Below are 23361 nucleotides of genomic sequence, written 5' to 3'. Positions count from 1 at the left end.
AAATAACACTAACTCAAAACACTCCATCCCAATCTAGAAGCTCTGTTATCCAACACTTCAATTCTCTCTTTTTTGGAGGGAGGAGGAGCTGGTGATTCACTGTATTTTTTAAAAATTTTTTATTTTGAACTAATTTTAGACCAACATTAAAAGTTGCAAAAAGAGTATAAAGAATTCCCTTCACCCAGATTCCCTAAATATTAACATTTTACAAAGTTTGCTAGTTTCATTCTCTTTCTCTCTCACTCTTTCACATACATACACATACATAATATTTTTTCAGAACTGTTTGAGAACACGCTGCAAACATGATGCCCTTTTGGTCCTAAATATTCCACTGTGCATTTCCTAAAAACCAGAGACATTATCTTATATAACTATAGTATAATGAATAAAATCAGGAAATTAGCAATGATACAACACTATTATCAAACTGGCAGATCTAATTCAAATTTTGCTAGTTGACCTAATAATGTCCTCTGTGGGGGGGAGGAGGGAGGACAGATTTCTATGATCCAGGATCCAATCTAAGTTTATACATTAGATTTTGTTTTCTTGTTTCATTAATCTCCTTTAATTTGAACAGCTCTCCACTTTTTTTTTTTTTTTTGGCGAGCTTGACATTTTAGAATAGTAGTATGTCCTTCAGTTTGGGTCTGTATGACATTCATTGCCTCACGTCTAGATTCAGGTCATGTGCTTTTGGCAGGAATACTGGAAAGCGATGAGCACTCCCCTCAGTACACCACATCAGAATTCACGGGATGATGATGGGTCCTGGCAACTGGGGTCACTTGGTTAAGGGGATGTCTGCCAGGTTTCTCCACTACCTCTCCCTTTGTAATTAATTAAATTTTACCCACATTTGCCCAATACTTGGCTAGTTTATTGATTCACCATTTCTTCTCGAATTTTAGATCTCAAACCTTGGATCACTTTTCCTCTGCTTAAACTATGTCTTTTAATATTACCTTTAGTGAAAGCCTATGGGTGACAAATTCTCACAAGTGTCTGTTTGAAAAACACTTCTATTTTTCCCTCATTCTAGAAAGACATTTTTACTGAATAGACAATTCTAAATTAATGGTAATTTACTCTCAAACACTGAAGACAGCCCCCTGTTTTCCGGCCCCTATTACTGCAGCTGCGAAGTGAGCTATCAGTTTAGTTGCTATTTTTCCAAGAGTAGTATCTCTTATCTCTGCTTGTTTTGAGATTTTTCTCTCTGCCTGTGGTGTGCACCATGGTGTGCTTGAGGGTGGATTTCTTTTTATTTATTCTAACTGGGATTTTTTTTTTTTTTTTTTTACTTTACAAATCTGTGGTGTAGTGTCATTTTCAGAAGTTCTGAAATTTGTTAGTAATTATCTCTTCAAACATCACGTCTGCTTCATTCTCCTTTTTCCCTCCCTTAGGAATTCTCATTAGATTAAAACCAGATTTTATTACTCCACCCTTCATCTCTCTTAACTATTGTGAAGTGCTCCATCTCTGGGTCCCATCTTGCACTTTGGATAATTTCTTCACTTCTATCTTTCAGCTCATCAATTCCCTCCTCAGTTGTGTCAAATCAGCTATTAATTTCTTTCAGCATTCTTGGCAGCTTTGACTCTGTTGTTTCACCTAGCTCCTTCTTCTGTTGTTTCATCATGGGATTTGAGATTTTTGACTGTGAGCCAATACTTCTTGTAACTTTCCTTATGGGACCCTGTTGAGGCCTGGATTGAAGATGGACCCTCCAAGGAAGATGGCATTTGCTTCTGTCAGGCAGCCGGGGCACCACCAGCCCAGGAACAACTTAAGCTAAGTTTCCTGTGTGTAGCTTTTGGGGACCATCCAGGAACTATGAAATCAGGCTGGGAAGTATGTGTGAGGGGTCAGTTATTGTCATAAATTTTTAAGGAACTATTTTTTTCCTCTTCCGCTTAGCATGGAGACTTGAGCCAGATTAACTTTTCCTCGTACTCTAGGAGTAGGCAGTGAGCAAGTTTATTACTAGTTCCCCATTTAGGGTCTCAGCTTTAGGCAGAAGTTTTTCTTTTTGTTCCTCTGTTTATATGAGTCCTAGGCTTTATCTTTTGTCTTCTGCACCTACTTGGCTATGAAAACCAAAGCTCAAGGTCACTGGGTTCAGCAAATGCCCTTGAGGTGAGTCCCAGCTTCAGGGTTCTGCTTTGTTCTCTGAGTTTCTGTTTTCACTTAGTATTTGGCCTCTAAGAAGTTCTTACATATTTATTTTAAATAGTCTTTAAAATATAATTTATCCAGCATGAAGCTCAATCAGACCAACCAGTCCAAAAATGCTGGGAAAGAAAGCCTCTTTCATTTTGTAGATGAGGAAAACGAGGTTCAGAGAAGCTAAGGAACTCACCCCAAAACACAGAGTGAGTAAACAGTAAAGTTGGGATTGAACCCAGGCAGAGACCGTGACACATATATTTCAAAACTGAAGTCTAATTTATCCAGATTTAAGTCACGTGAATTAATCTACATGTAGATTTGCAAATATCAACTTGGGTGTCTGAAGAGTGAAACATAAATCTCAAGACTGCTTCCTATTATAATCCTTGAGGAAGCAGGATGGAAAAGAAATATATTACAACTTCTTCCTTTTTAAAAAAAGTTTAAAAATACCTAATAAATATATGTGTACGTGTGTCTTATCTTTGATGGTGGTGACCAGAAAATATCACAAGTCACAAATGCCCAACGAGAACAATCTGAGACTGTCAGGTTTTGTTACAGTTAAAACAAATTAACTGGGTTTTAGTTCTCAGTGTGCAGTTATCACTATGTGTAGAAAGAAGAATACATGAATCACCCTACTTCCCAAGCCATCTAACTCCTCTTCCCAGGAGTAACCACTGCTAACGGCTTCTTCAGGAACTTTTAAATCATATTATTATTTCCATAGCTGAAGATACAAATAGAGTTACCAATTCTTGGTATGTGTGCCATGAGCCAAACTAGCCCTCTCTCTAGACTCACCAATCCAACTTTCATATCTAATATTTCCCGTCTCTGTTTATACGGATCAGATATGTATCCAAGTTCTTTCCTCCTCCTTCACTCACACACACACACACACACACACACACACACACACACACACAATCACTGTGCACCAGAGATCTGAATCCACACTTCTTTATTTACAATTCAAGATTCTACTCTGGATAGTGTGTCTGATAATTCTCTCTCTGATAATTATTAATGTTAGTTAATAGAGTGACTTCAAATGCACTGTTTCCATAAAGAATCAACAAAACTAAAAAGCTTGTTCTGAGCTTACAGGTATTGTGCAGCTGTCTGAGTCTCGAGATGTAAATCCAACATTGCCTAAGTGAAGGATGCCAGCAAGTATTCGGAAAATTCCCATCTGATAAGATTCACTAATTCCTGAAACACAGAGTAAGTGAACAAATGATTAATTTCAGAACAGGAACTGAACAATTATAGCAGACAACTTTAAGCCCATTTTTAACTCTTGAATATTGCCAAGTGTTGTACACATTATAACGTGTCAGAGTTAACATTTCACACATAATGCAGTTTAGCACTGTGGCTGAGAGTGTGAGCTGTGGACTGAGACAGACATTGGCTCTGCTCCTGACCTGCCACCTCACCTGCACAGGTAACTTCACCCTCTATCCTTCTGTTTTCTCATTTGAAATGCAGGAATAGTAGGGACTATCTCAAAGGGTGTTTGTGAACATTAAATGAGAAAATGCACATAGTAAGCTTAACACACTGTGTGACACATGGTAAGTGCTAAACAATTATTGTCATCATTGTCAAACACTGGATTTAAGTATTTTATTAACATTATTGCCTTTTCTATTTATCTCTACTCCAAATGCAAGCTGCAGCCCAATAAAGCTATTTTAAGACAAATTACTTAATTATTTTTTCTAACTTCAGATCAAGTGTAAGTCAAAGAGACCCCAGAATTAGAAGTGTTCAGGCCGGTGTTGCACCCCAGCCTGATGAGCGAGTGTCCAAACGCAGCGTTAGGGCAGGACCTGAAGGATCAGGCGGGATGAGAAAGCTGGCAGCCCTTGGCGTTCTATCAGACCAGGCTTCATTTTTCAATAAGGTAAGATTTTCCCAGAATATTAGATGTAATTATATTCAAATAAAAATAGTTAAATTATTCCCAAATATATAATCATATACAGAATAACTGAGAGTTGATCTCATAAGAAATGTTTTGCCATCTCCTGTGTTATGGGTCTTCTTTTTTTTTCAAATTTGTAATTTTCTATTTACAGAGTTAGTCCTTGTAGTAAAGCAGTGTTTTCCAAATGATAATGTGCACACGAATCACCAATGGAACTTGTCAAAATGCAGATTCTGATTTGGTAGGTTCAAGATAGAGTCTGAGATTTTAGAATTTTGCAAGCTCCACAGCAGTCCTAGACCACACTCTGATAAGCAATGCTTTTAAATTAAAATAACTCACCTCAGAGTGCTCCTTAAAATACCAATATATGACTTTAGAGTTTTTCATATTCAGAGGCTTCTGAATAAATAATTCAGCACTAAAAGTTGTACTTCACATTTCTAAAGGTCAATTTATTTATATGTAGATCCAATTTTTTTTTTAAACCCAGAAACAAGACAGTGACATCTGAGCCATTTCAACAACAGAATAAACTACATGTAATACATTGCTTTGTCACCAAACCAGGTCAACCACATTTCCAGACCACAAGAAGACACCCAAAATAAAAAAAACCCTACAAAACATGAGTTTTTGTACAGGAACCCATTTCATTTAGCTCTAGGTTTCAGATTTTGTAAAAATTTAAACAAACAGTCCCACCTCCCCTGATGCCCTGAATATTTTAAATAGCTTTATTGAGAAATAATTTGTATACCACAGAATTCATCCATTTTACAAAGCTGTGCAACCATTACCATAAGCTAATTTTAGTACAGCTCCTATCACCCCAAAAAGAAACCTTGTGCCCATATGTTGTCCAAATGTATTTCAGAATGAATGTTAAATCTCCCAACAATTCTCACCACTTGATACAAAGATATGCCAACAAAGGGCTCAAGATTACATTACCTAGTAAAGTGCAGGCCTGCCTGGTTTGTGTCATCTCCTTGGCATCGTCAATTCCTTCAATCACAGGGCTGCCACCTTGCATTGTATAATGAAAGTTATTCGCATCTCCTGCAGTTAAGGAACATAAAAACAATTAGCAGTCTGTGAAGAGGCTTTGACTTCCACCTTTATGTCCACTTAGAATCAGAGGCGGCAACAACACAATCAAGTGTACACAGTCTAGCGTCTGACTGCCTGTGTTTTCAATTTTAATACAAAACTCAAAATTAAATAATGGAGTGAAGTGTTTGTAGCTTATTTATCTTAGTCTTTTCCTAAAGGTCTGATTCCATCCTACATGCTAGGAGAATGTCTTCAAACACTTTACTCCCTTCATCAGAAACCTCATAGGGTTATACCACATAAACTCCCTTCAATTTTTTACTTTTAATCAAGGCAAATTTCAAACATACACAAAAGTGTAGAGAGTAGTACAAAGAGCCCCTGCGTACTCATCACTTATCTTAAATGAGCATCGACTCAAGGCCAATCCTGTTCCATTTATACAGCCACTCACTCCTTCCCTGTCCCGTGAGTTATCTTAAAGTCAACTGCAGACCTTTTATCATTTCATCCATAAATATCCCAATGGGAGATAATCTCCTTTTTAACAAGTAAATTTATGAACTCAGAAATTATTATAAAACAACACCAGCACAAAAAAAAATCTAATGCCATATTCATACCTAATCGCAGCATTTTAAATTCAGGTAACTTTGCCGAGGCACAAAGCTGGTAGAAGATATGATAGTTTCTCTCCTCTTCTGCCTTTGAAGGAAGAAGACTTTTCAGTTATAGCATTTTAATCTAAAACTCAAAATTCAATCATAAAGTAAAATTTTAATATTTATTTCAGCTGGTGAAATAAATTGTCCTTTCCCAAATTTCCTAATACATATCCACAATTATTAAACCTTATGATTTATTAGCTATGTGCATACGTGTGAGTGTGTATCTGTTGGTTACATTCAACATAAAATATCTGATGGGAATGCTTTTCAAACTAGTGAACAGCTTGCTATATGGAATTGTTATAAGAGATCAGTGCCTCTGGGGAAAGCTAAAACCAATTTTTTTTCCATTATGCAATGTTTTCTCACAGTACCTCTTAGATTCATGGTCTTTCTAATACTTTGAAAAAAAATCTTTTGGGCATATTTTAGATTGGACCATCTACTGCGGTTGTTTGTAAGAAATCCATAAATGTACTATATCATCTACATCATTTTAGTTTATATACTCAAAGTCAATAAGAACATTTTATAAAATAGAAAATAAATCATGTACAATCCTGAGTTTTTTTTAGTATTTTCTGACAGTCTTTTCCCACATATATATCGTAAAAATACAATTGTAATAATATTGTGCATACAAAACTGAATCCTTATACTCTATCATTATACCCTTGAATTCTGCAGTGTATTCAGCTGACTAAAGAATAGTGCAAGGAAGGCCAAGGACAGGTTTGATGCCCAACAGGGGCTGATGTCTGGTAAACAAGGTTTATTATAGGGACAGAAAACACTAAATAAATTAACAATACACCAATGATCACAAGCATGATCAGGTAAGAGATCAGGTGATTCAGTTCATAGACAACTGGAAAAGTAGGGTTATCTGCAGAAAAGCTTTGGTCATCTTTGTGCATGAAGGACAATATCAGGTATGCTCTGACTGACTCACTTGGACATCCCAAACATCCTCAATATTATATAGCCCGGGGACTGGGGAACAGCTAAAATTGCTTCATTGTTTCTAGGCAAGACAGTAAGGAGTAGGCCTTAATGTTTTATCTTAACATCTTAAGCACTACTAGCCTCTGGTCATCATACCCAGTTCACCTTTAACCATTTACCTCTCAATCAAATCTGTACTATTCAGACTCAGTCTTCTCTTAGATCTACATATATTTTCCCCCATTCTTTCTTCTGGAGACTAAACATTTTTTTAAAAACCTATTCAAGTGTACATGTGTGTGCAGTAACATTGCTCTGTGTGTACCTAGATACCAGCACAAAGGAAGAGGGTGGCTCTCACTTCACTGTAAAAATCAAATATTACATTTAGGCAGCCACAAATCAGGCACAACCCCCAAAGTCAAAGCCAGGGTAGCTCTAGGCTGCCCAAACTCATGACTCTCAGTACATCCCAGACACTTTCAAAGCCCCAACAGACTTGTGCAATGGAAACTGTAGGCTCTGTTACACAGTGGAAATTGAAGACTCTGCTACATGGCAGCGCCAGGGCTATTTGAACCTCAATGCAGTGGCACTCAGTCAAGGAACTACAGAACCCAGCATGTAGCGGGTCACCAGGAGCCCTATGCTGGGAGTTTTCTAATGATAAGTCTCCACATTCCTTAGTATACCTGTAACTATGTAAATGCATGCCTGCCAGTGTTATAATATGTAATATCTCCCACTTACAAATTAAAAGGGGCAAGAGTATAGTGTGAAAGCAAATCCTGCACAGATATGTAGATCTGAGTACATTCTTTGACAGTAGCTCACAACTGGGTTGTGAGGACCTTTTAAATCTCATTTTCCTATCTATGCAATATCATACTCAGTGAGGAGAAGAAAAACGAAAGAAGACAGGATAATTTTTTTTTTCCCTGAACTGAGTTCAAACTGTAGCTCACTGAAGCATAGGCCAATGTCTTCCCTATCATCTGGGAAACGTGACAGACAGGACTAAACTAATAGCACCTCTTCTTAACTAAGCTTTTCCTACTCTTTCTGGAGGAAAGAGTCAAAAACCTCATTAAACATCAATCAGTGCCCAGTCCTAAAGATGATTAAGCTAATGGGTATCCCCCTGCCTCTGACAGGCGCTGTTTCACACGTTTCAGTCCAGATGTGGTTTGCAGTAATACTGTCATAACATGCTCAAGAATATCTGGGGATGAAATGCGTACCAACAAGCATGAGCTCTGGACTTAGACGGCGACCTAACACAAGGATATGTGTGCATGCCCGGCTTACCTGGAACACCACTCTGGACTTCTCTAAAAGGTAAGTTCTCATATTGGCACCAATGATTCGATACCTCTTGTCAAAACCAATCTCGATATACTTTCCGAAACGACTGCTATTATCATTCCTGGTTGTTTTAGCATTTCCGATTGACTAAGAAACAAGAGGGGAAAAAAGAAGATTTTAGAAGTGCATTTCATGCCATGACATTTACAGAGTTTGTTCAGGGAGAGAAAGAAGAAAGTAGAACACAGCCCTCTAAACCTGATTCTTTTAAGAACAGAACCACTTTTGCCCCTGCAGGCACAGCCACCCAGGTATATACTAATAGTCCTCATCTGCCTTGTTATTCTCACAGGAATTATTTTCAGAAAGAGCAGACCTGAGCCCAGCGGTTGGGAGGTCCTCACCCACCATGTGTGGTGATGGAAAGCACTCACCCATCTCAGCAAAGGAAGAGAATGGGTGTTCCTGGGTGGTGCTTAGGCACAAGCCCTGAGTTAAATTATTAGGGTTTTGGTTTATTGAAAAGCTTAGTCTGTTTCATGTAAATAAACTGGTTAAGACAAATGAATATTTTCCTGGAAATGCTCTGGTGTTCAGGGTCTCTTTAGCCAAAAGTTTCCATCATCTTATTCCATGACAACAAAGACCCAGTGAGTAGACTGATCATTAGCAGAGTATTAGTAATTATCCACTCAATTCAACGCCACTTTCAGAAATCAGACACAGTAAAATCTGGCTTTGGATTTTGATAGTTGTATCTAACTTGCAAGACATCTGCTACAGAAAACAGAGAATATAACTTTTTGCTAAATTTCTTAATATAATCTTAAAAATTTAAGTGGCATATGCACTGCTTTCTGATTTAGGTAACATGCTTTTATAAATTTTTCTTTCAAGGCAAAGCAAAAACACGCTGTAGCTAGAAAAGCAAGTGCTCACATAGTGCACACATTAAATATAATTTAATTTCATATAAGATTAATATCTTTCACTGTGCAAAGCCTGTGACTATCAGGATTAGAATACTGAAACCACAGGAGAGAGAAAGATATGAAAAATCTCTGGAGCGTCAAAAACGCAACACAAAACAGGTGATGAAAACAGTAGTAACAAAACCACAAAAGTCAACACATTAGGTTCTCTGATTAATAAAAGAAAACATATTTTCACTCTCTGCAGTACAAGGCAGGTGATGTCCTATTTCGTTTTGGCAGTGAGAACACTGCTAAATTTCAGATTAACAGTGTAGATGGAAAAAATGGCTGGAAGCTATCTTCCCAGCCAAATAACAGAGGGATTTAATGCAGCCCTGGATAATTTAACAATACATTTACTCAGATATCCTCCCACTTAATATTACAAAAAGCACAACAAAAAGTCTCCATATAGTCCCATTATTTTTATTCTGTTCAGAAAATGAAATTAGTGATACATGCAAAATTTTCTTTCCGCAAAATCTGTCGTGTCAAAGAGCAGATGAAGGGTCACATGTAGCAGCGGTGACAGCAGGAAGCTACCGAGTGCTCACCAGGCCCTGTCCTGAGCAAGCTGGGGAGGGTGGTGCACAGCTTCTCCTCCCTCCCTGACTCAACCCAGCCTCCACATGTCACCCCCCACCATCGACTCAGAGTGGGGGTCAGAGTGGTCAACCTGCCGAAACAATACCACGCCTTGTGAGAAGCAGCAGCGGGTAGGCCAGGGTTGAAACAGACCCCTTTGTCTTTGAGTATAAAGTATATAAACACAGAGCACAGAATGGCAGAAAGAGTAAATGAAGCAGAAGTCTGAAGATCTGGGTGTCGGGCCAGGCCCTACCACCACCCTGTCGTCATTTAACCCTCTGAGAAGCGTTAGTGTCCCCAAGTGTAAAAGGACTAGAACAGATGAGCTCTGGGGTCCTTTTCCAAAATAAGACTATGATTCTAAGCCTCTGACCTGGTCTGGGAAGAAGGTTATGTGTATGAACAGTCCCTTTTGTCCGTTCCCTCTAATCGCGGCCTCTGCCTCGTAAGTACTAGATTTACAAGAGCCTCGCTAATGCTGTTTTCACCCCAATCAGCAAGAAATTGCTTAAGGAAAGCAGTTTTGTGTCTTGTTTTTACTACTGATTTCAATGAATTGTTGAGTGATTTCTTCTTTACTAAATGAAGATTAAAATCTTCAACTACAGTTACTGAAGATGAGCAAGAACTACTAAGACCCAGTGTGCCCCCCAAATCTTCCCCGTCCCCATCTTAGGATAATAATTTCTAGAGAAAAAAGGGTGAAAAAGAAAATTTCATAAAATTGAGCAAAAAAGAACCATTTATTTCTCTCTACATCACTCGTATTTTGCGAAAGGAGCCTATGCAGAGGATGAGGAGCTTGCTTTCTAAAGGATAATGTGCAAACCCCATTAGCCACTGGGCTGTGATATTAGAGTGTGGGGTACTCATGATCATTGGAGACCCAGACACGCCTTTTCTGACATCACAGTAAAGGGCTCTGATACAGGGACATAATCTCGAGGCAAGTTTAAAAGCAACAAATTTTCTAGGTCACATATTCAACAGTTTTATCTGTATTTTCTGCCTGTAACTATAAACCCTTTGTCACCATTCTTTAGCCCTATATTCCATTTTAATCTTTCAAACTGGGATGCCCTCATTTGTAGTTTTGAAAATTAGTTCTCTCTTTATCAAATTTTCTTAATCCAAACTCCCACAGAGAAACTAAACAATAATATAGAAGGAAGTAGCTAAGTCTAACTGATGACTTTATCTTTTTTTGGTTCACGCTAGCAAACAGTAAATTCCTTATAACTGCATATTAAAAAGTAGTATCTGTAACCATCCCAAATCTTTAATATCACTCCTACTAACACAAATCTGTGTTGTAGACAAAAGTGTAGTTATTTTTTGAAAGAGAATATAGCAAGGCTGTAAAATAGTTCATTCAACTTGACATATTCTAGATGCTTCATTCCAGACTTATTACATGGTCAGGGCTAGAAGAGACGGGATTCTCCGATGCCATCAAAATCACGACTTTGGGATCTTATAACATTAGGGACTAAGAACGGTTTAACTACCACCAAATACCAAGAATTTGTTGTTATGATCAAAACACTCAAAATAATGGTAGAAAGCAAAGCCTTGTTGCTTTCTAAACCAAAACAAAAAGCTGGCTATACAGACAGTATCTTCCCACTAGTAACACGAGTGGCGTCCACCACTATACCTGTAGCTTAAATTCTTTCAAAATCTTAGTATTTTCTCAAAATCTTTACTACTCTCTTTCGGCATAAAGGTCTGTTTTCTTGTGTCTGTGCTATTTCAGAAAACGTTTCCAGTTCTCTTTCCATAGCTCACCCAGCCCAGGAGGCCTCTTAACTTCCCCGGCACATCTTATTCTCTCAGTCCCAAGAATAGAAGTCCTGCTGCTCTAAAGGGCAGCCCTGTAGGTAAGGGGTCACAGTGTTCTGTTCTAAAGTGTCACACAGCACTGCACTCCAGGCACAATTACCTCCGGGCTGATTAGTGCAAAAACCACTTGTACCACAGGTGCACCAGGCCAGTTCTAAGCGCCATCTGTGTTTGGGTGACAAACAAGGCTTGACAAAGGAAGAACAGGATAAAAAATGCTGAGTAGTAAGAAAGGTTTGTTTCCACATCTCCAAACTACTTTCTCTCCATTGAATGAGACTTATTTTCTCCAATTAATTGGACTACTTACAAAAATGTAACTTTCTTAAAATTATATTAATTGACAAATAATTCTCTAGTTACAAATCCTAAAATACTCAAATTCTCACACAAAAAGGTCTATTTTCTTTGGCATAAGCATTTGTATAGATAGTCTACTTTTGAAGGACATTCTTTCATAGCTCTTCCTTTTTCAAGGATTTTTAGTTACTCAGTTTCTTTTTCTAACCTAAAGTTGTGTGATGTGCTCATCAGAAACAAGAAGGAAAATATTTAAAAGATCATGATTTAAGTCTATAGTTCCTAACTTGGAAAAAAAAACAAACCTTATAGCTATACAGCTTGGACTAAGTACAGAAAATGAAATGCAGGCAGAGGAATAATGAAACTCATTCATGCTTGAGCATAGTGAATCCAATGTTTTGGAAGGAGCTTAAATAAGAGCTTAGGATTGGGAGGAAAATGAGTAGCTTATACTTCAGTACAAGGAGCAAGAGATAGGAGTCAACTGGAGGGAAAAAAACTGTAGAAAATAAAGTGCCATTGCCAGCTAGTTGGAGGCAATAATTCAATGGAGCTTAAATATGCAGGATTATGGAATAAAGTAGACTCCTATATAGATGGATTTTTAAACAAAATGTCTAGCTTACTAAATTTTTACTTTTCCTAGATGTCTGACTAATACCCGGAAAGGTATTTTCTTACTCTTAGTGGTTGAGAGATGCCAAATGTTCTAATGTATGCTGTATCAATCCATTTTTTTGAGCATGTTTCTTAATAAGAGAATACAGTAAGGCTGCTGCTGTCTTACCTCCATGATGGGGTTGGAGGCCAACACCTTTTCCTCAACATTGGCTTCACTGGCAGAACCACTCACTGTTGCAAAGTATCGCATGGCATACTTAGCTGAGACTGTTTTTCCTGCCCCAGACTCTCCACTTACAATGATGGACTGATTTCGTTCATCTCTGTAAAACAAAGAGTAACTGACAGTGCTGTCCATTTCTGAATGTGATTACATTATTTTCTCTGGGTTCTCATCAATGAGCCATGGTGAGTTTCTGCTGGTTCACACATACAAAAATGTTAGAAGGAACCTATGAATGATATGAAAATACTACTCAATTAAAATTACAAATTGCCTACTAGGTAATAGTCCATAAAGCAGTGTCTCCCACAAACTCTAGCTCCTATAAAAGTATCCTCATTACCTGAGGAAAAAATGGTTAATTTGTTGGCTGATTCATTCAATCATAACTCAAAGACTATCAGCTATTACAGCTTTCATTCATTCACACAATGACTCAAAACTCTAAATGATGAACTTGCTCTTAAGACCATGATTTTTTTGAGGATAAGGACCTATGTCACTGTATTATTAATATCCAGCACCTAGTCCAGGGTCTGACACATCACAAATGCTAAATAAATGTGTATTGATTATAAGGAAACAGAACTTCAATGAGCAACGTAGCCTAGGAATAAATCTGCCATGGCTATGGTTTCCACTGGGACAGAGGCAGGAAACCCACTTTCTGAGATGAAACCAGCAGTCAGCTTGAATCCACCAAATTAATGGAATTAGTACATAAAGGTAGTATCATTTGTGCTCTTAATTTACAGAGACTCATAACTTCAAAGGTTTTTAGTGGAACTATCCAATAAGGACAAAAGATGAGAAGGTTATTTCATGATAGAAGATGATCTGTTTATCTTTTAAAAGAGATTTACTTATCCAACAAATATTTAGCCAACACCTACTACATGCCAAACATTGTGCTAAATACTAGGGATACAAGTTTATAAAGCCATGATCAGCATCCTCAAGGAGTTGATGGTCCAATAGAAAAGACACACTAATAATTCAAGATTACAATACAGGTGATGGGGCAATGAGAGGAGGAACAGGTGATCAGGGAAGGCTCCCTGGAGATGATACTTCAGCAAAGTCCAGAACAATGAGTAGGAGAAAGCAAGCAAGGGATGAGGAAGTTAGGGAAGAAACAATCCAGGGAAAGGAGATAACATAAATGAAGGCTCAGATGCAAGAGAAGTCGGGAAAGATCAGATATTTTAGTTTGGCTAGAACATGGAGTAATGAAAGGTAAGTTTGCAGAGGTTAGCAAGAACTGGATTATAAAGACCTTACATGAGATATTAGGGAATTCGAAGTTTACCTAAAGGTCACTGAATGCGCCTGAACAGAAAATAAACAATCCAATTAGTAAAATCACTCTGGCAGCAATGTGGATATGGGTGGCAGGAGGTCCAGATGAAAAGTTATGAAAGTCTAAATAAAGACTGTGGTGCTCATGACTGAGAGAGGCAGACAGGTTTAAGAGACATAGACACCAAAGCGATTGAAAAGTACTTGGCAGTATATTTCCAAAGTAGAGATTTTTCTAAGGTAAAGGTTTTTTTTTTTTAATTGAGAAAGTGGGTGGTCACTGCATTATTTTACAAGCCTTGAAAAATACAATGGGAGTATCCAATTCAGGCTTGACTAGCTATATTCACATCACACTACCAGGGCCGTGCAGCAGCCTATTCCAATGCTCTGACTCCCATATTGTGATACTGTGGGGAAAATCAGGAGGATCCAGGTGACACACTAAGGAATGTTTAATTCTTATAGTAACAGCCTTCATGTAATCCTCATTTTTATAAAATATCCTTGAACCTCATACTCACCATCTCATTCCCTTTTTGTTTGAATTTCTAGGCTCAGGTGGATATTCCCATTGCCTCTGTTCATTCATGCCTGATTTCAAGATAAATCACTCTTTTAAAAAATGGTTCTCATTGTGGTGCCAATGCCCTTCTTTCAAGTCATTTAAAATTTCTCAGAACGGATCTTTCTTGATACATGAATCAAGGGACAGTATCAGCAGTCTTCAGACTCCCTTCTAAAATTTGATTAGAAAAATGATCTTTCCCTAATTCCTGCATGATCAGTTCTGTCACTACACCCAGTAGGATAGCTAACTTGACAAAATTCTCCCAGCATTCCTTCCAATAATACACAAGATGAAGAGGCTTCCAATAGTCTGATGATAAGGAAATATTAGTGGGAACTGCTATCCTAAACTGTACTGCCTTTGAAATAGTATTTCAAGTCTTGTGACAAAATGTTATATCAAAAAAATCTAAAAATTCATATGTAATAGCCCTTTCCTATGTCATGGGGAAGAAGAGAAATATTAAAGGAAATAAAGTTGAGGATTATTCAAATGAATCACACAGAGTAGTACAAATACACACATAGATACATTGATGTCAAGCACATATCAGATACATTTTCTTTTCCAGAATTTAGGATCCTGGATCCATACAACCAATAATTTTTAAGGACTTTATTATTTATTATTACATTTCCCCAACTTTTTGGCAGATGTTTTCCTTTTTCTCCCAAGCTACTAGGAACGCTCTACTAGGAGCATTCCAATATATACCACTTTTCCATTATATAAATCTTTCTGAATCAGACTCTGGTCTTAGATCTGTCATTTACCAGCTTCATGACTTTGAGCAATTGCACGACCTCTCTGGGTCACAGTTTCTTCATCTTTAAGACTGAATAACATCTAAAATCCCCTTCAAATTCTAAAATACTATAAACTAATACTCAAACTAACTCTGGAGTTGATTTTTCAGATGTTGGAGCCTATATTCTAAGCCAGGTAAACTCTTGGGACTGAGAACAATCGGAACAGGGCAGGACTACAAATACCCAGATGGTCTTGAATGACTATTATGAAATGAGCAACATTTTTTCTCTATAGGACTCTTGAATCTGAGATGGGCAAAATCAATAAAGGGCTACAAAGAGAAAAAAGGTAAAACAATCCATTTGCCTGCTTTCAAATTAAGAAGGAAACAGAAATCTTTACAAAATAAGTACAAAAAAGTCTTTAAAATGTTTTTCAGTTATATGTGGCCATAGAAAGAAAAGCCAAAAAGAGACAAGAGCAAAGACAGGTAGAACTGGAGAGCCAAACAGAGGCAAAGAAGGGAGACGGGTAATGCATAATAAAGACATGCAGAGGGCAAAACAGTGTGATGGAAATGAGGAGAAAACTGACAATAACATCAGAGATTAACATTTTATGGTTTTAAAGTGAGTATCAGAGTCTACCCTATTCTATTCATAGAGCTGTAAGCTTTAGATTATCACATATATGTAGATAATATCTGATTGTTCTTCGAAATTTTAATTAGCTGATCAACCACTATTCATAATCCTTTAGGTACTCTTGTCCTTATAAGAACCTTCTTTTACATTTGTGATGTAGATATCACATCAAGTGCCTGATAAAACCAAGTTAAGGAACAGAGATTCACCACTCTTCATCAAGGACAGATCAATCTGGAGCAACCTACGGATGCATGAACTGAAAATTCATGTTTCCTAGCTTGGCCAGTACTCTCAAGGGCCTCTGCAGTGATCTTATATGGCCCGGATACTGGGTTCCTTGGAGCAGAGGTGAACTGTTGGGACCCGTTGCAGTCAATGGAGCTTCTATTGACTATAATGTGAACTAAAAGTCACCACCTAAAAATACTGCTTCGTTCATTCATTCAACAAGCATGTAATGAGTAGCCACAATGTGCCAAGCACTTCATGAAGATAAAATACTCTAGGGCCATAGCCTATTGGGAGAGACTGAAATGTACAGTTAAAATACAGTGGTGTAACTGCTAGAAGAGAGGTCTTTCCAGGACATTATGAAAACATGGAGAAGGGATATGGGACTAGAGGGAGATGTGAGGAGGCGATGTCAGGAAATGCTCTCCAGAGAAGGTGATGCCTCAATTGACTCTTATATGATAATTAGGAGAAAACTAGGTTGTATAGGGGGAAAGGAAATGGGAATTAAACAATGTAGAGACACCTGAAACTCCAGGAAACAAATTATTCAAGGACAGAACACCACTCTGGGTTGATGAAAGAGAGACATGATACATGTCAGTCTACTTTCCTTCTATGGTCCCCACTATCTATCTATGTCTGTTTAGTATCTATAGGTTTATCTATTTGGTCTGTTCAGCCTTTCCTTAGATTATATCTATTAAGATTTCATTTTGTATCAGGCATATTATTTTATACATTTTCCTTCTGAATTGTTCCCTTTAAAAATGTAATCTCTAGTTTATCATGCTCATATTGAATACTATTCTTATCTTCCAAGACCATCATCTTGTCCTCTGCAGACTTAAAGAGCATACTTTCCATTTACATCCAGGTCATTAATGAGGAAACAGAGTAATGCCAGCCTCAGACCTGACTCATGCAGAACACAATTTACTATATCCACCTACCTTGATGGTGACTCACTGATAACCACCCACTAAGTGTTGCCATGTACCTTGGTTAAGTGTACAGGCACCTAGGTCTAATTTTTAGCTTATAAGTGAATGTTTTCTTGAAACAAAACCTAGTTTTATTTTTTTGCAGGCACTCAATAATTGCTTCTCCCTTATTTGATCCCTTGCTAAAAAGGGAAAAATATTAAGTTAGTGTAAAATGGTGCTTTCTTCCAAAGTCTTGTATTTACTGTGATGTGGCTTCACTTCAGACTCTGATCCCTGTCTCTCTTGTTAGAGAGGTGCAAAGTTTTTCCACATTATTATCACTTGTCAAAAACCAAGGGGCTCTGCTATGTCTCTCCAAGATTTCTGCTTTTAAGATCAATCCCAAGAAGAAAAGACTTAAACTCTAAAGCTGATACTAGACAATGAGCTCACAAGGACAATATTTAGTATTTTTTAAGTGTGAATATTTACTGTAAGAGTGTGCTGGCACACTGGTGAAAGCTAGACACACAGATCATTCAGGAAATGAAAATAAGCATCCCCAGAGACACAGCTAGTTCCTGCTGAGAAGCCTGTCACATGGCTGCCAGACCTTTTCACGTCAACCTGACGTTCCTGTTCCATCAGTATAGAGCCTATGAAGTTAATATAAAGATGCCATAATAGACATAGCCAATTTTATTTGTTTGTAATTTTTATAGACTCTTATACTTACTGTACTTCATTCCTACTACAACCTTATTGTGTATAGTACTCAGTAAGTCTCAAATTCATATAATAAAGAATTCTGAAGAGAAATCATTTACCAGGAGTTGAAGTGGTCTCAAAGTAAAACTTGCGTGGAATCATAAAGAATAAATAGAAATTAGGCAGATAAAGGAGCATGGAAAGTGATACACCAGGCTGAATAAAAGGTACATAAATAAAAGTGTGTTAATCTTAATCTGAGGAAATAGACATGTTCGAATAGGGCCGTGTAGTTGGATGTAAGAAAATTAAATAATAAAGAAGAAAGGCTTTGGAGTCTCAGAGCTGGATTCAAATCTTACCTCCCAGATACTATTTATTAGCATGATACCATGAAAGTTACTTTCCTCAGTTTCTTCACTTATAAAGTGGGGTGATGATGCATCTGCTCTCAGGGATGTAATAAAGATTAGACGTAATATGCCTGACACCAAGCTTGGCACAAAGTATACCTCTAAACGTGGTAGTTATTAACTAATAGAAGTTAATCCACCTTGTTTTTATATATATGTAAAATTCCTTATCAGGTAGCACTCACTACTTCAAATCTATTTGCACAAGTAGGATACCTGGTACCACATGGCAGGTGAGTCAGTGGTATAGTTGGTAACAGGAGAGATTTTACAATCTTTAAAAGCCAGCATCCACTTGGCCAATGAACTTTAGGACAGGAAGCATTCAGGGACTGCCTGGGCAATGAAAGAAGGGGCACACTAAGGGAAGGCCTGGCAATAGAGTCAGGAGTAAAACGTGATGGGTAGCTAAAATAGACGCAAATAGAATGCAGACATGAGACACCATGATGAAAAGACTGTGATGATACTAACAGCTTATATTTGAATGGTATTTTTCAAAGTGCTTTCTATGTTTATCATCTAATATAATTTTCACCTCTGAAGTAAGCATGACAGGTATTATCTTCTCCTCGATTGGGGAAACAATAACAGAGAGGTTAGATGGCTTATGCACAGTTAGAGCAGAGTTGGGTTGTTACATTCCACATCTCCTAGTTTCCAGAGATGCTCCTTCTGCTTTGCTACTAGCTCTTTACTATAGTCTGCCCTCCACTAGAAAGAGTAAAAGGCTTATGCATTACTTCCTAGGAAATAAAAAGATAACAGATGCATACCTCAGAAAATCTTAAATGCAGAGCTAAACCATCTACTGAAAGTGTTGATAAAACTGAGGCCCAGGGAGACCAGAAGATTTAAGCTCACACAGTTATTTACTGATGGAGCTGTGACTAGTATGATTATCTTTTCCATTACACCAAGGTTATGCACATAACTAATTTATTTCAAGAAAACCCATCAATGAAACTTAGTCAATAAAATATGTTTATTCTTACTATTCACAACGGAGCAAAAAAATATACCAAATGAAAACAATCAATATTACCTGGTTTTAAGGAAACAAAAGAAAACAAACTGATGTTTTAAGGCAAATAATAATATTGTTATTTATTTACCAGAGAGCAATCAGCTCCAGCATAAAAAAAGACTGGCAAGAATGTGAAACAAGAACATGAGAAGAAAAACAGATTCAGCAGCCCACTGAGTTTTTCTCCTCTGTAAGCCAACAGGAATATATATTTTTTTGAAGTTGGATAAGCTGATACCAAAGTCTATATATAACAACAAACACCCAAGGATGGCCAGGAAAATAATGAAAGAGATAAACTAGGAGGGGGTTTAACGGTATCAGACACTAAAACATACTAAAAGCCACAATAACCAAAGCACTGTTGTGCTGGGACATGAATAGATAAAGGGAGTTGAAAGGATAGAAGCCAAGAAATTAATCCAAGAACATAAGAAAATTTAGGATAGTCATATTCTAATCATAAATTTTAGGCGGCATCTCAAATAACTGGGGCAAAAGATGGGTTTCTTAATAAGTGATCCTGGGATAGCTGGATAGCCATTTGAAAAAAGATAAATTTAGATCCGTATCTCACATCATACCAAAGTATAAACTTCAATGAGATCAGGGACCTAACGGTAAATTAGAAAACAATACAAGGACTAGAAGCAAAGAGGATTAATTCCTCTCTTACCTTGGTGTAGGTGAAAGTTTTCTTAAAATGACTCAAAATCCAGAGCAATAAAAGAAAAGATTGATAAATTTGCATGGAAAAATACCATAAGTGTTTTAATAAAAGGTCACAATGACTCCTATGGACTCTGTCATTGAAGCAATTCTAAAATTCTGTCTTACACTGGTCCCTTCATGTACAAACATTCTCCCTGGTTGGAAAGGAGAAAATAAAAACCTCTGCAGTATTAGTTTTCTCTCCATAAATTGCTTGAAGGTTTCGCATATCACATTTACAATATGCCAAGTTCTTACCTGTAGAAGTGTTAAAAATGGACTATTCTTCTATGCATGTATAGTTTTGCATTACATTACATTACTAAGAGAATAATCTAGTCTTGAAAGTAGCTCTTTTTCTCCTGTTCTTCACTCTCAAAATATGAAGTTCCACAATTACATCAAAGACATTTTCCTGATGCTATTCAGGACCACTGATGCCCTAATGTATGCTAACTGTAAAATTCACACTTTCCTTGAGAAATTCTCCTAGATACAGACAGATTTCCTTTAGCACTTAGGCCTTTTAGTTCTGGTCTAACACTCACTAGCTGATGACACTGGGCAAGTCACATAATACCTCCAAAACCTTGATCCACTCATCTGTGAAACATAACATCTGTCCTTGCACAGTCACTGAATTACAATTAAAACTGTATGTCCTTTTGCAAACGTGAGGTTATTTTAATAATAATGCAGGCCATCTAAGACAAATTAATCAAGGCCGTTTATTTAATAATTTACAAGTTGTTATTCACTGTATTTCAAAATATCTGTGACTCAGCAAAGAAGGAATTATCGCATTTAATAAGACTCATGAAATAATAAACAGAGCTTCCACCCACCTGGCCATTTGCTTGTAAGCTTCTTCAGCTACTGCAAAGATATGTGGATCCATATCACCCATGTTCTGACCACTATATGCATTAATAATATCTTCTCCATAAATAGGCAGCTGTTCATAAGGATTTATAGCTACTAGGACTATACCTGGAGGAGAAGGTGAAAAAGCAAAAGAAGTCAGTGCTATCCTACTGGGCATATCAAACTTGGTAAAGTGAGAATCACAGTTAACACAAATTCAATTTCAGTTACTATTAAACTAACAAACTGTTAAGGATCAAAATATATCATAGCCTTTGCCTCTGAACTCATTATACCTAGTCCTAACTAAAACACTATTTAAAAGCATGACTACATTATTTAAAATAATGAAAATTGTGGCAATGTTAAAAGAAGTTTAAATATTTTAATAATATTTAAGCCAAAAATTCCACTTCTAGAAATTTATCCAAATGAAATAATCATAGACCATGTAAAGGGCTTTTTTAAAATAAAGATTTTTTATCATTAATTTTATTCATAACAGTCAAAAATGGAAATAAAATACATAATAAAGGGAAAGTGATTAAATACCCTGCTATATCCATGTAACAGACTACTGTGCTACCACCACAAATCATGCTTATAAAGAATATTAAATATCATAGGAAAACATGACACAAAACTATATATAGACTGATTCTAATTTTACATCTATTTATACTCTTCTATATACACACAGATAGGATACAAGACAACATAATACTGGTTATTTTTCAGTGGTGAATTATGTGTAATTCTTTTTCCTTTTTTATACTTTAAAAAAAAAGTCCTTAAATTTTACAGCAGATGTGTATTAACTTAAGAAAGTCATTCATTCAGTAATATTTATTTGGCTCCACCTATGCTTCAAGTTTTTTCTAAGTGCTAGGTTTACAACAGCAAACAAAAAAAAAGACAAATCTTTGCCCTTGTGGACCTTATATTCTAGAAGGAAACTCAGACAATTAACAAAATAAGTAAGAAAAAATATATATGATAGGTTAGATAGTAGGAAGGAAAAGGGGGAACAATTAAACAGAGAAGGAAGACAGATACTGAGAAGAAAGAAAAGACAGGGAGGGCAGGAAAGGCTTCACTGAGAAGGTAGCATCTGTGCAAGAAAAAGATACATTAAAAAAAAAAAAGAAAAGTGAGAAAAAGAAATATTCACTTAATAGACAGGGAAGAAAAAGAGCAAATATCAAGGCTATTAAAAATATAAATTATTTTAAGAAGAAAAGATAGCTGTCCCTGTTCAAAACAGGGACGTAATGATGAAATGCTGAGCACTGAGCTGGGTACACTTAGCAAAGAAACTTAGAAGGAAATGAATGGAAATCCCAGACCTGAGTCTCAGAAGAGAATGATTAGTGAAAGAAAAATAAGAAGTCAGTAGAGAAAAAAGAGCTAGGGATGGGGGAGAAAATAAAGAATAAAAAGAAAATAGAGAAAGAGAAAAAGGAAGGAAAGGGGGAATACACACATGTGCATGCTTAATTGCTGAGAGAAAAAAATCCTGAGCTGGCTCACCGGCTGCTAATACTGAAATGAGCAGGGGCCCAGGCAAACAGATCAAGGAAGAATGGTTATTACGAAGAGTCAAGCCAGTCCTGCATTTCTGAGTCACTGAGAAAAAGAGAACACTAAACTTCTTGATCCCACCCAGGGGTAAGTCTTTGGACATGTACTCTTCATGTAGTGGTTTTTGCAAGAGATGAAAATAACTCGCAAATTGGTATTGAATCTGGCATATGACTTCTGTGGGGGGAAAAATCCAAAAGATGGGCCCACTTCTTTTTATTTTGAGCAAAATTATGTAAATTCGCAAAGGAGTTTATTCAGCATAAAATGCAACTAGCTAATGAACACTGGTAAGTCTTTTTGATAACTCTGAAGTGATTTTTGTCTCTAAGAGAAGATCCAAACACAGCCTTCTTCCCTCATGCACGATATTTCCATGGCTATGTCCATTACAGAAAAGAATCCACAGTCCACTCAGACAGCAATGCACACTTACCACAATATGTATAAATAAGTTTGGAATCAATAAAGCGGACTCTGAGATTGTGGAGCACAGCAGGCTCATGAAGATAGCTGAGGGCTGTGAGGTCATTTTCACCCACAAGTATGTCAGGGTTTCTTAAGTGAGGCAGCTCCTTGGTCTTTGGATCTAGACGATATTCCAAATCCTGAAAATGCACGAGATACAGCATCTGGATAAATCATGACATTAAACACAAAGCAGGCCCATGCATTTTGCTTATTTCTTATTCCTGATTTGCTTCTCAGCTATTAAATGCATTCTTTTCCTGGCACCTTCCAAAACCACAGAAGAATAAAGAGAGTCTTCGTTTTCACCAGACATATTAACTCATATTCACATTTTTTCCAATGTAGTTCGAAAAGTCAAAGGCTGAATTTTTTTTACCTAGTTCCTTGATCAGAGTTTTTTATCTTTAGTAAAATAAGCTTTTTTTTTCCCTTCACCTGTTACAAGTAATAGTATAACAGAGTGGTCAAGCGCTTGGCTCTAGAGCCAGATTAAACCATGTTTAAATCTCCAAACTAG

At 37.0% G+C, this 23361-nt stretch overlaps 1 protein-coding gene across 4 annotated transcripts in view; it reads right to left on the bottom strand.

Annotated features, from left to right (window-relative positions):
* The window catches only part of MYO5A (myosin VA), a 173804-nt gene that overhangs the window by 89156 nt on the left and 61287 nt on the right, over positions 1 to 23361 (bottom strand). For all 4 annotated transcript variants that reach the window (XM_031453033.2, XM_031453036.2, XM_031453037.2 and 1 more), the window contains exons 3-9: positions 22810 to 22981; positions 20774 to 20918; positions 12589 to 12745; positions 8098 to 8241; positions 5800 to 5881; positions 5075 to 5182; positions 3293 to 3399 (exon numbers count right to left, since the gene is read on the bottom strand). In XM_031453033.2, coding sequence (XP_031308893.1) covers positions 3293 to 3399; positions 5075 to 5182; positions 5800 to 5881; positions 8098 to 8241; positions 12589 to 12745; positions 20774 to 20918; positions 22810 to 22981 — 915 coding nt within the window. The remainder of the gene's footprint in view (positions 1 to 3292; positions 3400 to 5074; positions 5183 to 5799; positions 5882 to 8097; positions 8242 to 12588; positions 12746 to 20773; positions 20919 to 22809; positions 22982 to 23361) is intronic.

This window comes from Camelus dromedarius, chromosome 5, assembly GCF_036321535.1.
Source record: "Camelus dromedarius isolate mCamDro1 chromosome 5, mCamDro1.pat, whole genome shotgun sequence".
Lineage (NCBI taxonomy): Eukaryota > Metazoa > Chordata > Mammalia > Artiodactyla > Camelidae > Camelus > Camelus dromedarius.
Note: the sequence above shows the minus strand (reverse complement) of the source record. Positions and strands in the feature narration are given on the sequence as shown.